At 36.7% G+C, this 16,453-nt stretch overlaps 1 protein-coding gene across 1 annotated transcript in view; it reads left to right on the top strand.

The window, feature by feature from the left end:
* The window catches only part of AspRS (aspartyl-tRNA synthetase), a 306,084-nt gene that overhangs the window by 76,468 nt on the left and 213,163 nt on the right, over nt 1-16,453 (top strand). Inside the window, exons 5-6 of the mRNA XM_090380710.1 lie at nt 5,987-6,061; nt 11,186-11,366. Of these exons, the coding sequence (XP_090236836.1) occupies nt 5,987-6,061; nt 11,186-11,366 (256 nt within the window). The remainder of the gene's footprint in view (nt 1-5,986; nt 6,062-11,185; nt 11,367-16,453) is intronic.

Raw genomic sequence — 16,453 nt, 5'->3', positions numbered from 1 at the left:
AAATATTTTTGTCAACAAAGTTCACTGGGGACTGACTAATTAAGTCAGTGAGAAGAAATCACAAAAATATCTCTGCCTTCTCCAATTCAGATTAATTAAATTCTGTGGTTTTTAATCCTGGGTCAAAAAAAGTCATTGGAAAAGAAAGTATCAAAGATGTTAATCAATCACTGCCATTAAACTCAATGCTATGCTGCCCCCTACAAGTGGACTTGGTGCATTATGGCTTTAGTTGCCCTTGTGCCATAAAAATCAAATCAAATAAAGTACCCTACAGATGGCTGTCATACCATGATATATATGTTTTGATGTTTCTGTGACCTCTTGGATCTGTCCTCTGATGTTTTCCACAGACAAAAAAGTGTGATGTATGAACACATTCTGTGAGTTTGGAAGACCATCCAGAACTTTTTTTGATATATCATTTATGGTCTTCCACCTTTGAATAACATTTGGAACAGTGGATTTTGTGAGATTCACAGGAATTGCAGCTCCATGCCCAGAATGGTTACTTGTGTGGCATCAAACCACCATCTTATGTTGAAAGCCTGTAAATAGTGGTTAATGACCCATGCTGTCTTCTAATGTAGTGTTGCATAAGCATCTCCATGCAATTTATATTAATATGTCTAAACTGATAAATATGCGCAGGGAATTTCTGGCATAGTATACAATTTTTGAGGTGTGGTTTTTAAATACTTTTGGTTGTATAGTGCAGAGATGCTTAAAGAACAGCATGTGGGCCAGTTCTGGCCCACAAAAGAATTCTGAAAATTATCACTAGTCATATTATAAATCCTAGAGGCAAAGTGCATAACTATAACTTAGCATCGAAAAATTTCTTGACTGAATATCTAAGAGTATGAAAGAGGTTGTTTATGCATGGGTATGGCACTCTCATCATTTCTACTAGCCAGGTAGTATGAATGCATTGTTTATTCATCTCATATTGTGAACACCTTCACGAGTTGACTAGGTATTGCACTACTTCGAATAAGTAACACTTCTCTGGTAGAGAAGACTACTGTTACTTATTCTTAGATTTCGATTAAACCACGCACACCATCAAGCATCTTTCATATTGTGGAGTTATACTGCATAACTGGGTTGTCACTATTGCAACAAGGTACATGCCCACCCACTGATGATGAAGCCAACTAACTTCAAAACAGTGCCGTCTAGGTGGTGGTGGTGCTCATCTGATAATAAGAACGGTAGTCTTCTCTACCAGAGAAGTGTTACTTATTCGAAGTAGTGCAATACCTAGACAACTCGTTGTGAAGGTGTTCACAATATGAGATATGAATAAAAGATGCATTCATACTACCTTAGTAGTATAAATGTTGGAAGTGCCATACCCATGCATAAACAACTTCTTTTATAACTTAGTATGAAATCAGTCAGCTTCGAGGCTGTTTAGATTCCACTTTTTTGCTCTGTAAGTGCTTAAAGATATTTTTAGTGATCTTATTTAAATAGTAAAAGTTCTCTTTTTTTAAAAATATTTTCTTATTAAACTTAAATGCTGAAATTAATTAAGTTGTTTGTCAAGGAAGGCACCATGCATCATCATTACTCTTACAGAGCAAAATAGTATGATATTAAACCAACCCTGTTGTTTCCCAGCTCACATTCCCAATGTGACCCTTCGACATAGAGAAAAAAAAAAAAAAAAAAAAAACTGTGCACCACTGGTATAGTTTATATAGATAACTCAAAATATATGTGGTGAAAACAAAAGGTCGAATTTCTGTCAGTCTAATTTCATTAAAATTTAGGATGGCCTGACAGATCTTTCTTAAATACACAAATATAAAATCTCTTCCTACAATACACAAATATAAAATCTCCTCCTACAATACACAAATATAAAATAAAATGAAGATGAATTTCTACGTACTAAATGGATGGATGAACAGAGCAAAGACAAAAGCAGTTCACATATTTGTGAATGCACCTGAAAAACTCTACCTTAATCAGCTTAAAAAATATAGTAAACAATTTATTAGATCCATAAGTTCACAAATGTTGATTTAAATTCTTCTCAGTTTTATATCTGTGCATTAATTTGAATAAGCTTCTTTCCTTTCTAGTTTCATATTAATTTAGTATTATTGAGTTTTTATCAATTAGATAAGAGGTGTGAACAAAAGGTTTTGGGGCTGAGCTGATATTTAGGAATGATTAAGCTTACCAGATATTCAGATGAATCTCCTTTGTAGTTGTCTCCTTGGGACTACATACACAGATTTCAAATGCTTCTGCAACTTCTGGAAGCATACCTGATAGGCTTCTTTTGCAATTGTAAATAGTTACTGTGCCACATTCTGTATAATTTTGTAATTTCCTCAGTCATTGCAAATCTGTGACCTGAAAGAGAATTTTACACATTTGTTTTAAGCTTGTGGAAATTTAAGGGGAAAAAATTCACAGGGGTGGGGCTAAATGCAGAGAGTGTGGCAGATGGGAGCCCACAGTGATGGAGTGTCTTATGTGAAATTCTTGAATAGAAAGTGCTTAATGTGCTATTGTCATGATGCAAGCACCAATTCCCTGAAGCCTATTTTTGTGGCTGTTTTCTCTAAACAGTGTCATGCAATCAGCATTAGCATTAGTAGAGGCATATGATGCAAGAAAGCAAGCTTATGCAGCATCAGCCAAAAAAAAAAAAAAAAAAAAAACTTCCACTTCACCCCTCCGTTCGTTCGAAATACCTGTCCAGCTGAGCCTTAAATTTATTTAGGCTATCAACTTCCACAACAAGGGATGGAAGTCTGTTCCACCAACCAACTACCCGCTGGCTAAAGGCAAATTTCCGCACATCTATCCTACATCTGTCTTTCCTCAATTTGAATTTATGCCCTCTCAGGTGATTATTCTGAGCAAGAGGAAGAATCCCATCAGCACTGAGCATGCTCAAACCATTCAAGGCTTTATACACCTCTATCAGATCACCTCACCGGTGCCTTGTCTCCAGACACTGTAATTTGCAAAACTTAAGCCTTTCTTCGTAAGAGCAACCCTTTGTTCCATTCACTAATCTTGTTGCCCTTCTCTGTACTCGTTCCAGCAGCTCTACATCCTTCTTGAAATAAGACCTCCAGACCTGTATACAGTACTCAAGGTGTGGCCTGACCATTGCCTTATACAAGGGAATAATCACCTCCTTATCCCTGCTAGAAAAATTCCTGTTTATCATTGACAAGACACCATGAGCTACTCTTGCAGCCTGTCTGCACTGCTCAGAGAACTTCACATCTGCTTGCACATTTACCCCCAGGTCCTTTTCATTCTCTACTACTGTCAGTGTAGTACCACAGAGTTGATACGTTGCTCTGGGGTTGCTGTTTCCCATATGTAGTACTTTAACATTTGTCAATGTTAAACTTCATTTGCCACTTCTCAGCCCATCTGCTCAACGTTTCCAGATCCTGTTGCAGCAGCATAGCTTCAGTAGTCTCCTTAACAACCCTGCCAACCTTTGTATCATCTGCAAACTTGGACATTAAGCTTGATATACCATCATCAGTATTATTTATAAATACAGAAAACAATAATGGACCCAACACTGAACTCTGAGGGACTCCACTAATAACATTAGTCCACGATGAGCAGTTTCCATTGATTACCACTCTCTGTCTTCTCCTCCTCAACCACCCCTTTATCCATAGCACCAATTTGCCTCCAATGCCACACTGCTCCAATTTGTGCAGCAGTCTTCCATGTGCAACAGTATCAAAAGCCTTTCTAAGATCCAAGTATATAATATCAAAGTTATTCCCTGCATCCAGTTCTTTTGTGATTGCATCATAGTATCCAATCAAATTGGTCAGGCAAGACTTTCCCTTAACAAAACCATGCTGTGTCCGATCTATAACTGAAGTCCTGTCTAGATGATCCTGCAGTGCTTCTTTAACCAGTGCCTCCATTAATTTTCCTGGAACAGAAGTTAAACTCACAGGTCTATAATTACTTGTGTCAGCCTTTGATCCTCCTTTGTGAATTGGGGTCACATTTGCACATCTCCAGTCTATGGGTACCTCCCCTGAGTCCAAGGAAGGTCTCATAATTATGGCTAAGGGTTTGCTTACTTCCTTTGCTGCCTCCTTTAATATAACTGAATAGATCCCATCCATCCCAGGTGCCTTTTTTTTGTTTATCTTCAACAATTTCTCCTCCACTTTACGGCGCCTTTGTAGCCAGATGGGAAGGAGCAGCAGTGCGTAGCACACGCTTCTTGATTAGACCGGTGTTCGAGCCTGTCACCACCAAATACGGAGGATGCGGAAAGGTCAGGGAATGACCACCGCATATCACGGAGCAATATGGCCTTAGTTGCTAATGCTCCTAAAAACCAAATAACGACAACAACAACAACCTCCACTTTACTCTCAGTTATTACAAGATTATCTAGCTTACTGCCAGAGTTGAATACACCTCTGGCATTCCCCTCGCTGAATCATGTGTGAATGTTGATGTAAAATATTCATTTAGTTTGTTAGCTACCTGAGCAGGATCATCAACAGTTGAACCATCAATATCAAGTGGACCAATCTGATTCATCCCCTTCCTTCTAGAGTTTACATAAGTAACGAACTCTTTGCTGTTTTTCTATGTATCTTTTGCCAAATATTTCTCGTAATCTGCTGCCTTCACCTGCCTAACCTCCTTTGTAACTTGGTTACAGATCAACTTATATCTATCATAGACTTCTGTGTCACCTGTTAATTTACATGTATCCCATGCATTTTTCTTCTCTTCCACATGTCTCATTATTTCATCTGACATCCATTTAGGTCTAAACCTTGAACAATATTTGTTAGTTGGTGTGTAAAGCCTAGTAGCTTCCAAGATAAGTTCTTTGAATTTGCTGTTAGTAACATCATCAGTTGGTCCCACTGTATAGAATTTAAATACTGTCTCAGACCATCGTAGTGTCAAATTGTTTTAAGTATTCCTTGTCCACTGTTTGACCGTGCACAATAAATTTGTAACTAACAATGCTCTGTGAGTCAAAAAATATGAAAGTATTATTATTATTGCATTTTATCAAGATTGTTTTGCTTTTTTTGGCCTCAGAGAGGTGAGTCTAACATTGAGAGGATGGAACCTTTGTTTCCATGTCATAGCCATACGCCTGTGATTTGTCATCAGTAATGATAGAAGAAACAATATTTCTTTTGCACTTTCCCTAATTTGAAATAAAATTTTATGCAAATTTTCTGCTTAGTTCATAGCATTTCAAAATGAATGATTTTGAAATGCACCAAATGCAACAAAATACATAAAACTACCTTCTATTCTGTACTCATTGATTTGGAGTGAGTGTAGAAAAACAGATGAGTCATGTATTATCATGTATAGCTGAGTCACTGAAAATGCTACGGCAAGTCATATCTCGCTGCAGTGCTTCAATTTCAAGATGGAAAGTCATTCCCAACTTTTTGATCACACTTCAAAAATCATCCACTTTCCAGAATTTTTCTGTGTTCAAAAATTTATTGAGGTCACTTATTCGTCAAAAGCAGAAAACTTCATCTTACAAAAATTTCCAAACCATTTTCTCATCTGTATGTTGAGCCAAGTTTCTAAACTCCCAACATTGTCAAATTATTTTTCATTTACTGTTGTGTGTCATTTAAATTATTCTCCATTACATATCTATGCTATTCATTCTCTCTCTCTCTCTCTCTCTCTCTCTCTCTCTCTCTCTCTCTCTCTCTATATCAAGTGTATGAGTACCAATGTTCTGAATGAGAAGTGAACAAAATTTATCGAATATCCAGTTCATTTCTCTTGTTTGTAAGAGTCAGTGGAATGTCAAAACAATTAAAGCATTCTAATATCCATTTTAAGGGAACAGTTTTTCTCAAGTATAGTTGTTAATATGTGTGTGAAACTGATATCAGTACAAATTTTAATTTTTAACTTGATTCTTCCTTTTGTGTGATATTAAATTGTAATTTTTGTTGTTGCTATCTTCTAGATATTTGTGGTGAGTGCTTCAGAATCTCGTTTACCACTTCAAATTGAAGATGCCTCAAGGGCTGAGCAGGAAGAGGTGGTAAGAATTAACCAATATGTAATGAAATCATTATTGACAAACTTTTTTGTGCCTTAAATGGAAGAATATCAGTGGGGATTATATAAACTAAAACTGCAAGAAGCTCTCTACCCTGAAATATAAACTTTATACAGGAACTCCCCGACTTACATAAGGGTTGTGTTCCGCGGAACACTACGTAAGTCGGAATTGCCCCCATGCTTGAGCAGCACTCGCAGCTCTGCTCACTGAATTGATTGAATCAAAAAATAAATGTTCGACAAATGTAAATAGAATTATTTATTGTATTTATTCAAATTTTTTTATCTCATGTGCAGGAAAAATTACAAAAGCATGCAATTTAAAAAAATTTCAAAATTATAAAATTACAAAAAAAGAGGAGACAGGCATAACGTCAGTAAGTTTTACCTCTCAAGCATCATTGCAAGAATCGACGTCTTCAGCTGATAAGTACGCCGCTGCGGAGGTTGAGGGCTGTGGAGATTTAGAAGGGGTCGGCCACTTAACCTTACGAAAGAACATATTAATGGTGACTGGATGGTGACCTTTTTTCTTTTCAACGTAAATTTCTTTGCAGCAAGCATATCATTCACGGGTGGTTTAATAGGTTCAAGCATTGCACTAGTTTCCACAACGTTAAAGTATGCGGTGAAGTCACCAGTGCCGATTCTGCAGCTACAGAGAAATTTTGTGATGTGTTGGAAAAAATTATTGATGAAGGCAGCTATTCAACGCAGCAAATTTTTAATGTTGACGAGACTGCTCTGTATTGGGGAAAAAAAAAAAAATGCGGATCAAACATACAGTGCCAAAGAGGAAAACCTCTGTTAATTTTTAAGAATTGTTCACTGTCAGGATCCATCTTCTCAAACCTCGCCATTGCCTTCTCTCTCTGGTAATGAAGTGTCTCTGCTCCTGATTTGGTTCATCTTCAGCTTCATCAGCATTTTCTTCTTTCACTATCATTGCCTGCAAGTTAGTAAGTTCTTCGTTTGATAATTCCTTATCTTCTTCCTTTATTAACTCCTCCACGTCTTTGGCATCAACCTCCAACTGAAGTGGCTCTGCAACCTTTACAATCTTATCTGTAACCTCTTCATATGATTCGTCTTTTTCAAATCCTTTGAAGCCTTTTACGTGCCGTGGGTATATTTTCTTCTATGCATCATTTAAACAACTTTTAGTAATTTCCGCCCAGGCCTTATTAATGTTTAGGATGGCATGGTAAATATTGTAAGATTTCCAAAAGTCTCTTAAGGTAAAATTTTTCTCATCGTCTACTGCAGACAACTCCTGAGCAAATGTTATGCGTAAATAGTATGCTTTTAAATTTGAAACAACACCCTAATCCATAGGTTGGATGAGTGAAGTCGTGTTTGGCGGTAGAAATATGACTCTCACGTTCGAATTGAAATCATCTAGACGCATAGGATGTCCAGGGGCATTATCTAATAGAAGCAAAATCTTGAAAGGAACATCGTTGTCTTTGCAATATTTTTCAACCTCGGGAATGAAAAAGCATTTAAACCAATCCTCAAAGAGAGAGATTGTTATCCATGCTCTCTGGTTCGATTGGAAATGCACGGATAAGGTGGCTTTACTGATGCCTTTAAATGCACGAGGATTTCCAGAATGGTACACAAGCAGTGGTTTTAAGCTGTAATCTCCCGCTGCATTAGCCCCAAGCAAGAGCGTGCCCCTATCTTTTTGACGCCTTGAAACCTGGCACTGTCTTTTCCTCTTTGGCAATGTATGTTCGATCTGGCATCTTTTTCCAATACAGAGCAGTCTCATCAACGTAAAAATTTGCTGCGTTGAATAGCTGCCTTCATCAATAATTTTTCCAACGCATCACAAAATTTCTCTGTAGATGCAGAATTGGCACTTGCGATTTCACCGCATACTTTAATGTTGTGGAAACCAGCGTGATGCTTGAACCTATAAAACCACCCGTTGCTTGCCACGAACTTGGGTTGGGGTTCGCCATACTTATCCTTAATATCTTCATTAATATTTCTTGCTTTTGCTTGAATGGCCATTGGACTCAGGGGCACTTGCTTCTGAATCTGATTTTCCATCCATGTTATTAATAGCTGTTCCATCTTCGATATAGCACCTGAACACTGTTTTTTAATCACTGTTGATCTAAACCTAAGTGTGTTGATCCTTTACATGTTCTTTTAAATGTCCTTTAAAATAGTATTCACTGTTGAAGCAGCAAGACCTAATTCCCATGCAATAGATGACAAACTTTGTCCTGCTTTATACAGTCTGTCCTCGTATAGCACGATATTTGCTTTCCTAGAAACCCTCGTGCAATGCGAAATCGTGCAATATAAACAAGAGGCCCTATGGGAAAAGTAGGGTTAGGTGCCGACCACCCAAGATTGAACACACATTTGGAACCAAAACATTACCAAACAATAAATAATCGGGTAATTTTAATCGTTATAAAATACGTTAAGTATTTTATAACGATTAAAATACGTAATAAAAATATTATAATAAAGTATTTTTAGTATTTTTTAATACTAAAAAATTTATTATATTAAATAAAATAGTCGTAATAAAATACTTACGTATTTTATAATACGTAAGTATAATTATAATACGTAAGTCGTAATAAAATATTGCTAATGCTTTTGCTTCTATCGTAAGCAAACTTGCTTTTTGTTTGATTTTCTATCCAAACAGATGACAGCCGTTCCATCTCTTCCAATTCTTGTGTCTTAATCTAATGGATTTTAATTACACTGAGTTGTTCCTGCTATGAAAGTTGTTTTTATTTTCTCTGCATTCTTTGTAATTCTCGGCGTTGCCTGATTTAGGTCTATAGCATGTGCAATATCACATGGCCTTTCATTTCGCTCAAAGCGTTTCACAATTTCATATTCTTTCTCTATCGACAGAGGCGGACAGAAGCCTTACGGGGGAAACCACGGTGGGCCGGAGGCTGGTGTGATTTTGGCCATAAACCGTAGTATGAGGCCACTATAAATTTTCCCGGTTAAGAATTTTTGATCCAGTCCGCCTCTGTTTATCGATATTGCTTTTTTTTTTTTTTTTCTCTGAATCTGCAGTGTCTTAGCCAGAACGCTTCCTTTTCACACCTTTTAAGTATTTTACTCATTTTTAAAGCACAATTACAAAACGAGGAGGCACGCTTAATACACATAAACAAAGCTGCGCGCGTATAGCAACTGAATAAACAACACCGTAAAGGCCGAGATACACTATTAACACCCCACATTTTACTAAAGCACATTTCTGGGGGTTACTACCATAAAACAATAAAAACAATTTCCAGTCGCGTTTCTGCTAGTGGAATCTGTTATAAACTGGTAGTAAACTCCACATAATTGCATTTGCGATTATATCGATAGCTGGAATTGTGTTGGTTTTTACGTTATTATGGTGAAAGGAGTTTCCCCTTCACTGATATAAAACACATAAATACATTTTCAGAATCTTCTTCATTCCTATCGTGTTGCGTTCAGTTGGGGTGATTCCGCGTTCGACTGCCATTTCTTGTAAACACAAAGGCGAATCGTGTATAAGCGAATTCGGTTCGTGTTATATAAGATAACGTTCCCCTATTTATAAATCGTGTATGATCGAATTCGTGTAATGTAAACACATGTTATACGAGGACCGACTGTACTTCTTAATCATTCTCATCTTCATTTCTAAATCAATTTTGTTTTGTTTCCTGGCACTAACACCACTTGCACTTTTCGTTGGTTGCTTTCCCTTTATCATTGTAATACGTAAATAGGAATGTAGAGAAGTTTCTGAAAAGTTGTTTTTTATATGATTGAAGATTTCAGTGAAGGGGAATACATTTTGCCTGCCATAATAGCGTAAAAACCCACACAATTGCAGTTATCGGTATTATTGAAAATGTAATAAGATAGAGTTTACTACCCGTTTATAATTAGATGCACTTACAGAAAAGCCCAGTAAACTGGAAAGTACAAATTGTTTTTATTGTTTTTTGGTTATGACCTCCAGAAACGTGCTTTAGAAAAATATCACAACGGAATTCAAAATCGATTCTTATAATGGGAACATATGATAATGATGAAAGGTTAGTGCAATTTCCATTGTAAATATGACCTTTTAGAGAGATAAATATCTTAATAATATAGCAAAATTTTCAACTTCCAAGGACTTGGAATGAATTAAAAAAAAAAAAAAACTGTGTTATTGGGTTCACATTAAGATATTTTCACGATACCTCCATTTATTCCTACGGGATGCAAAATATGTTTCCACTATTTTTTTTTTTTAGTTTGCACTGGCCAGCAAAAGCTTACGTAAAGTTGAATTCTCCTAAGTCGAGTATTACATAAGTCAGGGGGTTCCTGTATCTGACTACATAATTACATCATTAAACTGTTCACAAAGTAGGTATGTAGATCTATGTTTGTCATTTATGGGCCCCCAGGTGTATGTACTTTAATCAACGTTTCTTTAAGGTAATAGTAATGTACCCATATTTGTATGAATTGTCTTGAAATCTTGTCTAGTACATGCCTCCATCCATTATCCATGTTTCCAACTAATAGTATATATTAAACAAAAGTATCTTTGAAAATTGCAACTCTTGGCAATTGTTGCTCTATTTTAGCTTATAAAAGGTGCCAAGTTTGAGGTATTCTGTAGAATTCAGATCCAGAAGATGATGAAATTTAATTAAATGATTCATAAATAGATGGAGTATTATTGTTTCAAAAAAAAAGAAAAAGTAAGTTTTTGAATATATTTTTAACAAGCAAACTTTTTTTTTTTTTTTTTTTTTTTTTTTTATTTTTAAAAAAAATTCTAGTTTGATTTATGATGATAATAACTTGAATTCTAGGCAATCAAGTCAAAATAAGAAGAAATTAACATTTAAAAGAATTTACATACAAAGTTTTAATTTTTGCAAAATGTATAAAGTTTAAGGAACTCAATCCCTGCCCATACCCATCGGAAACTGACTGTGTGAAGACCACACACATTCAGGCAACTAACTCATGAAAGGGTTAAGTGTGCATCAAACTGTAAATGTCCTATGCTATTTAATTAAGTGAAAATTTCAGGTCTTTATATTATTATTTTTTGTAAATAATATTCCAGGATTCTGAAGGAATAAATATCCATGTAAATCAAGATACTAGGCTTGATAACAGAGTTTTGGATCTGCGAACCCCAGCAAATCAAGCCATTTATCGAATTGAAGCTGGAGTATGTGAATTATTCAGAGAAAGCCTTTCAAAAAGGAAATTCTTGGAAATACACACTCCTAAAATTATATCCGGTAAGTTCATAATATTATTGTTTTATTTACCTTGTATTTGAAAAGCTGTGCCTTCTGTTTAAACAAACGATTGTGACAAGACTAGGTCAACTTCCTTATGCTGATTTTACAGATGCAAATACTTTGGAACTAACTGTGATGGAAACTGATTTCTTTCCTTCCAGCCATGTCTGATATCCATGTCTAATAATAAACAGCATACAAGAATGTGCAAAACCTAAATTAATTAATATTAATTATCTTGATCATTTTTATTTATTAGGAATCCTTGAATTGTACTTCATCTGCTATTATCCTACAATACTTAGTTGGTTACTTCACCATACTAAACTGTTGTGGAATAAAGGTTTGACTTCCTTACTTATAAACAGCTTTTGCATAGTTGTTATGAGACTGGCTTTTCAGGTAGTATTAGTAGTGGCAAGTGATGCAAGGAATCATGCTTATACAGCATCGGGAGGGAAAAAAAAAACCCTACGCAACTCTCACCTGTCCATCCTCTCAAATAATTTGTCTAATTCTTCCTTAAAATTATTCAAACTACTCATTTCCATGATATCAAATGATATCATGGAAGTGAGTTTGTTCCAGTAATCAATTACTCTCTGGCTGAAAGCAAATTTTCACACATCTATCTAGCAGCCATCCTTTTTTGATTTAAGTTTATATCCCCTTATGAGGGTTGTCTGAGAAAGTGTGATTCTGTCGACATTTTGTGTACTCAATCTGTGTAAAGCCTTGAATAGTTCAATTAGGTGTCCTCCCATGTGCCTAGTTTCCAGGTGCTGAAATTTGCAGAACTGAATTCTTTCATAGTAAGAGTACTCTTTTGTATCCTTGGCTAATCTGGTTGCTCTTCCTATTCCAAGAGATCCACATCCTTCTTAAAATGAAGTTTCCAGGCTTATATGCAATACTCAAGTTGTGGCCTAACTATTACCTTATGCAATGGGATAATCACTTCTTTGTCCTTTTTGGAAAATTCCTGTGTATCACTGACAAAACCCCATGAGCTGGCCTAACCATTCTGCCCTGCTTAGAAACGATGTCAGACTGATTGAACAATTATCTCTAGACCTCTTTTGTTCTCCACCCTTTAGTGTGGTACCACCTAATTCATATGTTATTGTGGAATTACTGATGCCCATATGTTAGTACCTTGCATTTATCAGCGTTAAAACTTAATTGCCATTTCTCAGCCTATCTGCCTAATTTTTGTAGGTCCTGTTGCAGTATTATGCTTTGATTCTGCCAACCTTTGTAGCATCTACAAATTCATACAATAAGCAATAAGCTTGATATGCTTTCATCAGTATCATTAATAAATATTGAAAACAGTATGAGGCCCAGCACTGAATCCTGAGGGATTCCACTAATAACATCAGTCCAAGAAGAGAAGTTATTTTTTTTTTTTTTTTTTTTTTTTTTAGGAGCATTAACAACTAAGGCCATATTGCTCCGGGAATATGCGGTGGTCATTCCCTGACCTTTCCACATCCTTCGTATTTGGTGGTGACCGGCTCGAACCCTGGTCTAATCAAGAAGCGTGTGTTAGCACTGCTGCTCCTTCCCACCTGGCTACGGAGGCGCCTAGAAGGGAAGTGGCAATTTATAACTACCCTCTGTTTTATACCACTGAACCATCCCTTTATCCATAGCAGTAACTTACCACATTGTTCTAATTTATACAGCTGTCTTTCACATGGAACAGTGTTGAAAGCTTTACTGAAATCTAAATATATGATGGCAGAATTATTTTTTTTTTTTTTTGCATCTAGTTCCTTTGTTATGACCTCATAGTACCTAATCAGATTGGTCAGACAAATTTTCACTTTACAAATCCATGCTATAATTTCTGTATAACTTGATTCCTGTCAAGATGATTCTGCACTGCTTCTTTAATCACTGACTCCATTATTTTCCCAAGAACTAAAGTTAAACTTACAGCCCCAAGTGTCTTGTTTACTTTTAGCTTGAGCAGTTTTCTTCCACTTTCTTCTCAGTTATTCAAAAAATCATTTTGGTCCCATTATAACTTGATATACTTCTGGTATTCCCATCCTTAAAAACATCTTCTCGGATAAATGTGGATGCAAAATGTTTATTTAGGTTGTCATCAACCTGAACAATATTAATTTCAGAATTTTCATATTTTTGATATTGCTTTGATCCTAAGTGAGAACTAATTCAAGAATATTTGAAATCCTTTTGCCTTCTTTAATGTGTTGAAATATAGAAGTCTTGTAGTTGATTCAAGAAACTACTCTCACTATGTGTATTGCATGTCCAGGAAAAATTAAAGTCACCCATAATGATGTACTCACTCTTGCTTGCCCACTCAACTTGCCTAATGAGACTTTTTAGCATACTCTTTGGAATCGTTTAGCCTGTAATACATCACTACTATTATTTTTCCTTTACCTAGTCACCCTGCACCACACAAACTCAATGTCCACCTGGAGTTGATCAATCTCTGCAAACTGTTTTGTTGCTTTTAAATGATATTTTTATAAGCAGCATACTCCTTCAACCCCTTTCCTCTGTCATATCTTTCTTGAGCATACTGCAATGAGCATACTTTCTTGAGCATACTTTCTTGAGCACACTGCAATGAAATTTGTTATCCTCTATCTCAGGATGGTACATTGTTTCAGTTATTCCAGCAATGTTATCTTTAGTTAATTTAACCTAAAGAAGTACTTTTTAGATCCCTCTGGAAAATCTCTGTGAATTTTATCTGATCAGAAACTCAAGTTTGCTCATTTGGCATGTAATTACTAGAGATTGTAATATCTAATTCATTGGCTCTCTCCATATCTTTGGAATTACAAGTTATCTCACAAGTACTTTCAAGAAGGTTGCAAGTGTAACCTTGGTCAGTGTCCTTAATATTAGTCTTATTAAAAACTTCTCTATCCTCCCTCAGCAATTATCAGTTTCCATGAACCCTTAAAGCCTCTTCAGTGAAGAATTTCAAGTGTTTTTGAAATTTAAGGGCTCAAGGAATTTCATCCTTATAATATAAATTCCTTCTATTAACTAGGGCAGTCCAAGCTGAGAAGAAAAAAAAATCCCCTCTCAGGGGACTTGAGGATATGTGGGCCCTAGGCAAAAGTATTTTTGGGTCCCCTGTAAAAATGTTTTTATGAAATGACATTTAATGTTTTTGGATTAATAATAATACTGATAAATGGATAGGTTTTGATGCCATTTTGTGAAGTCATGGTGCCAGTAGCACATTCAAAAAGTCATCTTTTCAATAATTCTTGCTTGAAACCACTTTTTAAATTGCTGATATTACACTATTCTGCTCTAAGATGAGGTGACTGTTTGTTCAGTACCATACAGTTGAATACTTGTTATTTGATATAGATGAAAGTTTCCGGAAGAAGGCGTTTTGTGCGGCCATAATTGCCAAGGAAGAACAGTTGGCATCTCCTTATCCGTAGTTTTAAAGTTCTTGCAGCAGCAGAAGGCACTATGGGAGAATTTTGTGTTTTTTGAATTGTAAATAAAAAATTTTATTTTATTATTCAAGGGGACCATACCCCGTGATTTTATGGGCTCTATGCAATTGCCATGTTTGCTTAGGGGTAGGATAGGCCCTTCCCCCTCCCTATAAGCTATGAAGAATACCTCAGGTCTCAAATTAATCCACAAGGCCTTCATCATACAGTGCTTATCATTTCTAGGCAGAATTGCAGCCAAAATAACATTTTGACCGATCTTGGGCAATATGACCTTATATTTCTTGACCAAGTCATCAGTTTATTTTCGTTTTAAATCATGAGCTCCCACATATATACTGAGTGATCACTGAATTATGACCACCTACTTAATACTTCATAGGTCCTCCTTTTGCCCTCAGTACAGCAGCTATCTGACGTGGCATTGATTCAACAAGATGTGTGAAGTGTTTGGTAGGTATGGCCAACCAAGCTGTGTGTAATGTTGTCAGCAATGCAGGTAATGAAGGTGATTGGTGTATCCAGATGCCTGATATGCCTTTCCATAGTGTCCCACAAGTGCTTTATGGGATTGATATCGAGGGAGTTCGGAGGCCAATCGATATGCTGGAAGTCAGAACTATGTTCCTAAAACCATTCCTGCCCAAGTGCCCGATGGCTCAGCACATTGTCACCTTGGAAAACACTATCACCATTCTGGAAAAGTGTAACATGTGGGGAGTACACAATCAGCAAGCAGTTGACGGTAGTGGAGACCACTGATACATTGTTCCACATGCACCAAGGGTCCAAGTTCCTGCCAGTGAAACATGCCCCACACCATACAACTGCCTCCACTGGTCTGCACTTTTGATACCATGCATGTTGGATGAAGAGCCTCATGTTGTTGATGCCAAATCCGTACATGACCATCCACGGTGTGGAGTAAATAACATGACTCATCCGACCAGCACACCTTCTTCCAGTCTTCTAATGTCCAATGTGCATGCTCTTTGCACCAGGCTAGTCTTTTATGCCGATGAACCTTGGTTAGGAGAGAATGCCATAGGAGTTGTCTGCTGGTATAGCCCATACATATGAGCGTGCGATGCATGGTCATGCCAGATATTGTTCCGGGTTGGCCCACGTTGTATTGGGTAGTCAACTCTTCAACAGTGCAGCGCCTGTTCGCCTGTACAAGTCGCCGGACCCGGCACTCACTTCTAACATCAACCATTTGCTGACCTTTGCAGTTTTGCCATCGGGTCGTTGTTTTACCATTTTGATGCCAGTCCTGGTACACTTTAACTACAACGGCTCATCGAGCACCCACAATCTGTCCTTTATCAAAGTTCGATAAATCCTTCCTTTTACTCATCATGCTTGGAATTTTACTACCTACTGAACCACTGACACCTTATCTATGCTACGTAGGTCGACTTACTCCTCACTCTGATACGTGGTCAACAGGTCACATTCAGTTTGTTTTCATAGGGGTGGTCATAATTTAGTGATCACTCAGTGTATATCTATACATCCTATAGTTTGCTTAAAAACTGACTGCTGATTGGGATTAGTAACATCTTTAATTTTAGCATCTGGCAGACATACCCTAACTCTGTCCTAACTGCTTTGAATTAA

Source organism: Mastigoproctus giganteus, chromosome 9, assembly GCF_048544385.1.
Source record: "Mastigoproctus giganteus isolate SK-2022 chromosome 9, ASM4854438v1, whole genome shotgun sequence".
Classification (NCBI taxonomy): domain Eukaryota; kingdom Metazoa; phylum Arthropoda; class Arachnida; order Uropygi; family Thelyphonidae; genus Mastigoproctus; species Mastigoproctus giganteus.
Note: the sequence above shows the minus strand (reverse complement) of the source record. Positions and strands in the feature narration are given on the sequence as shown.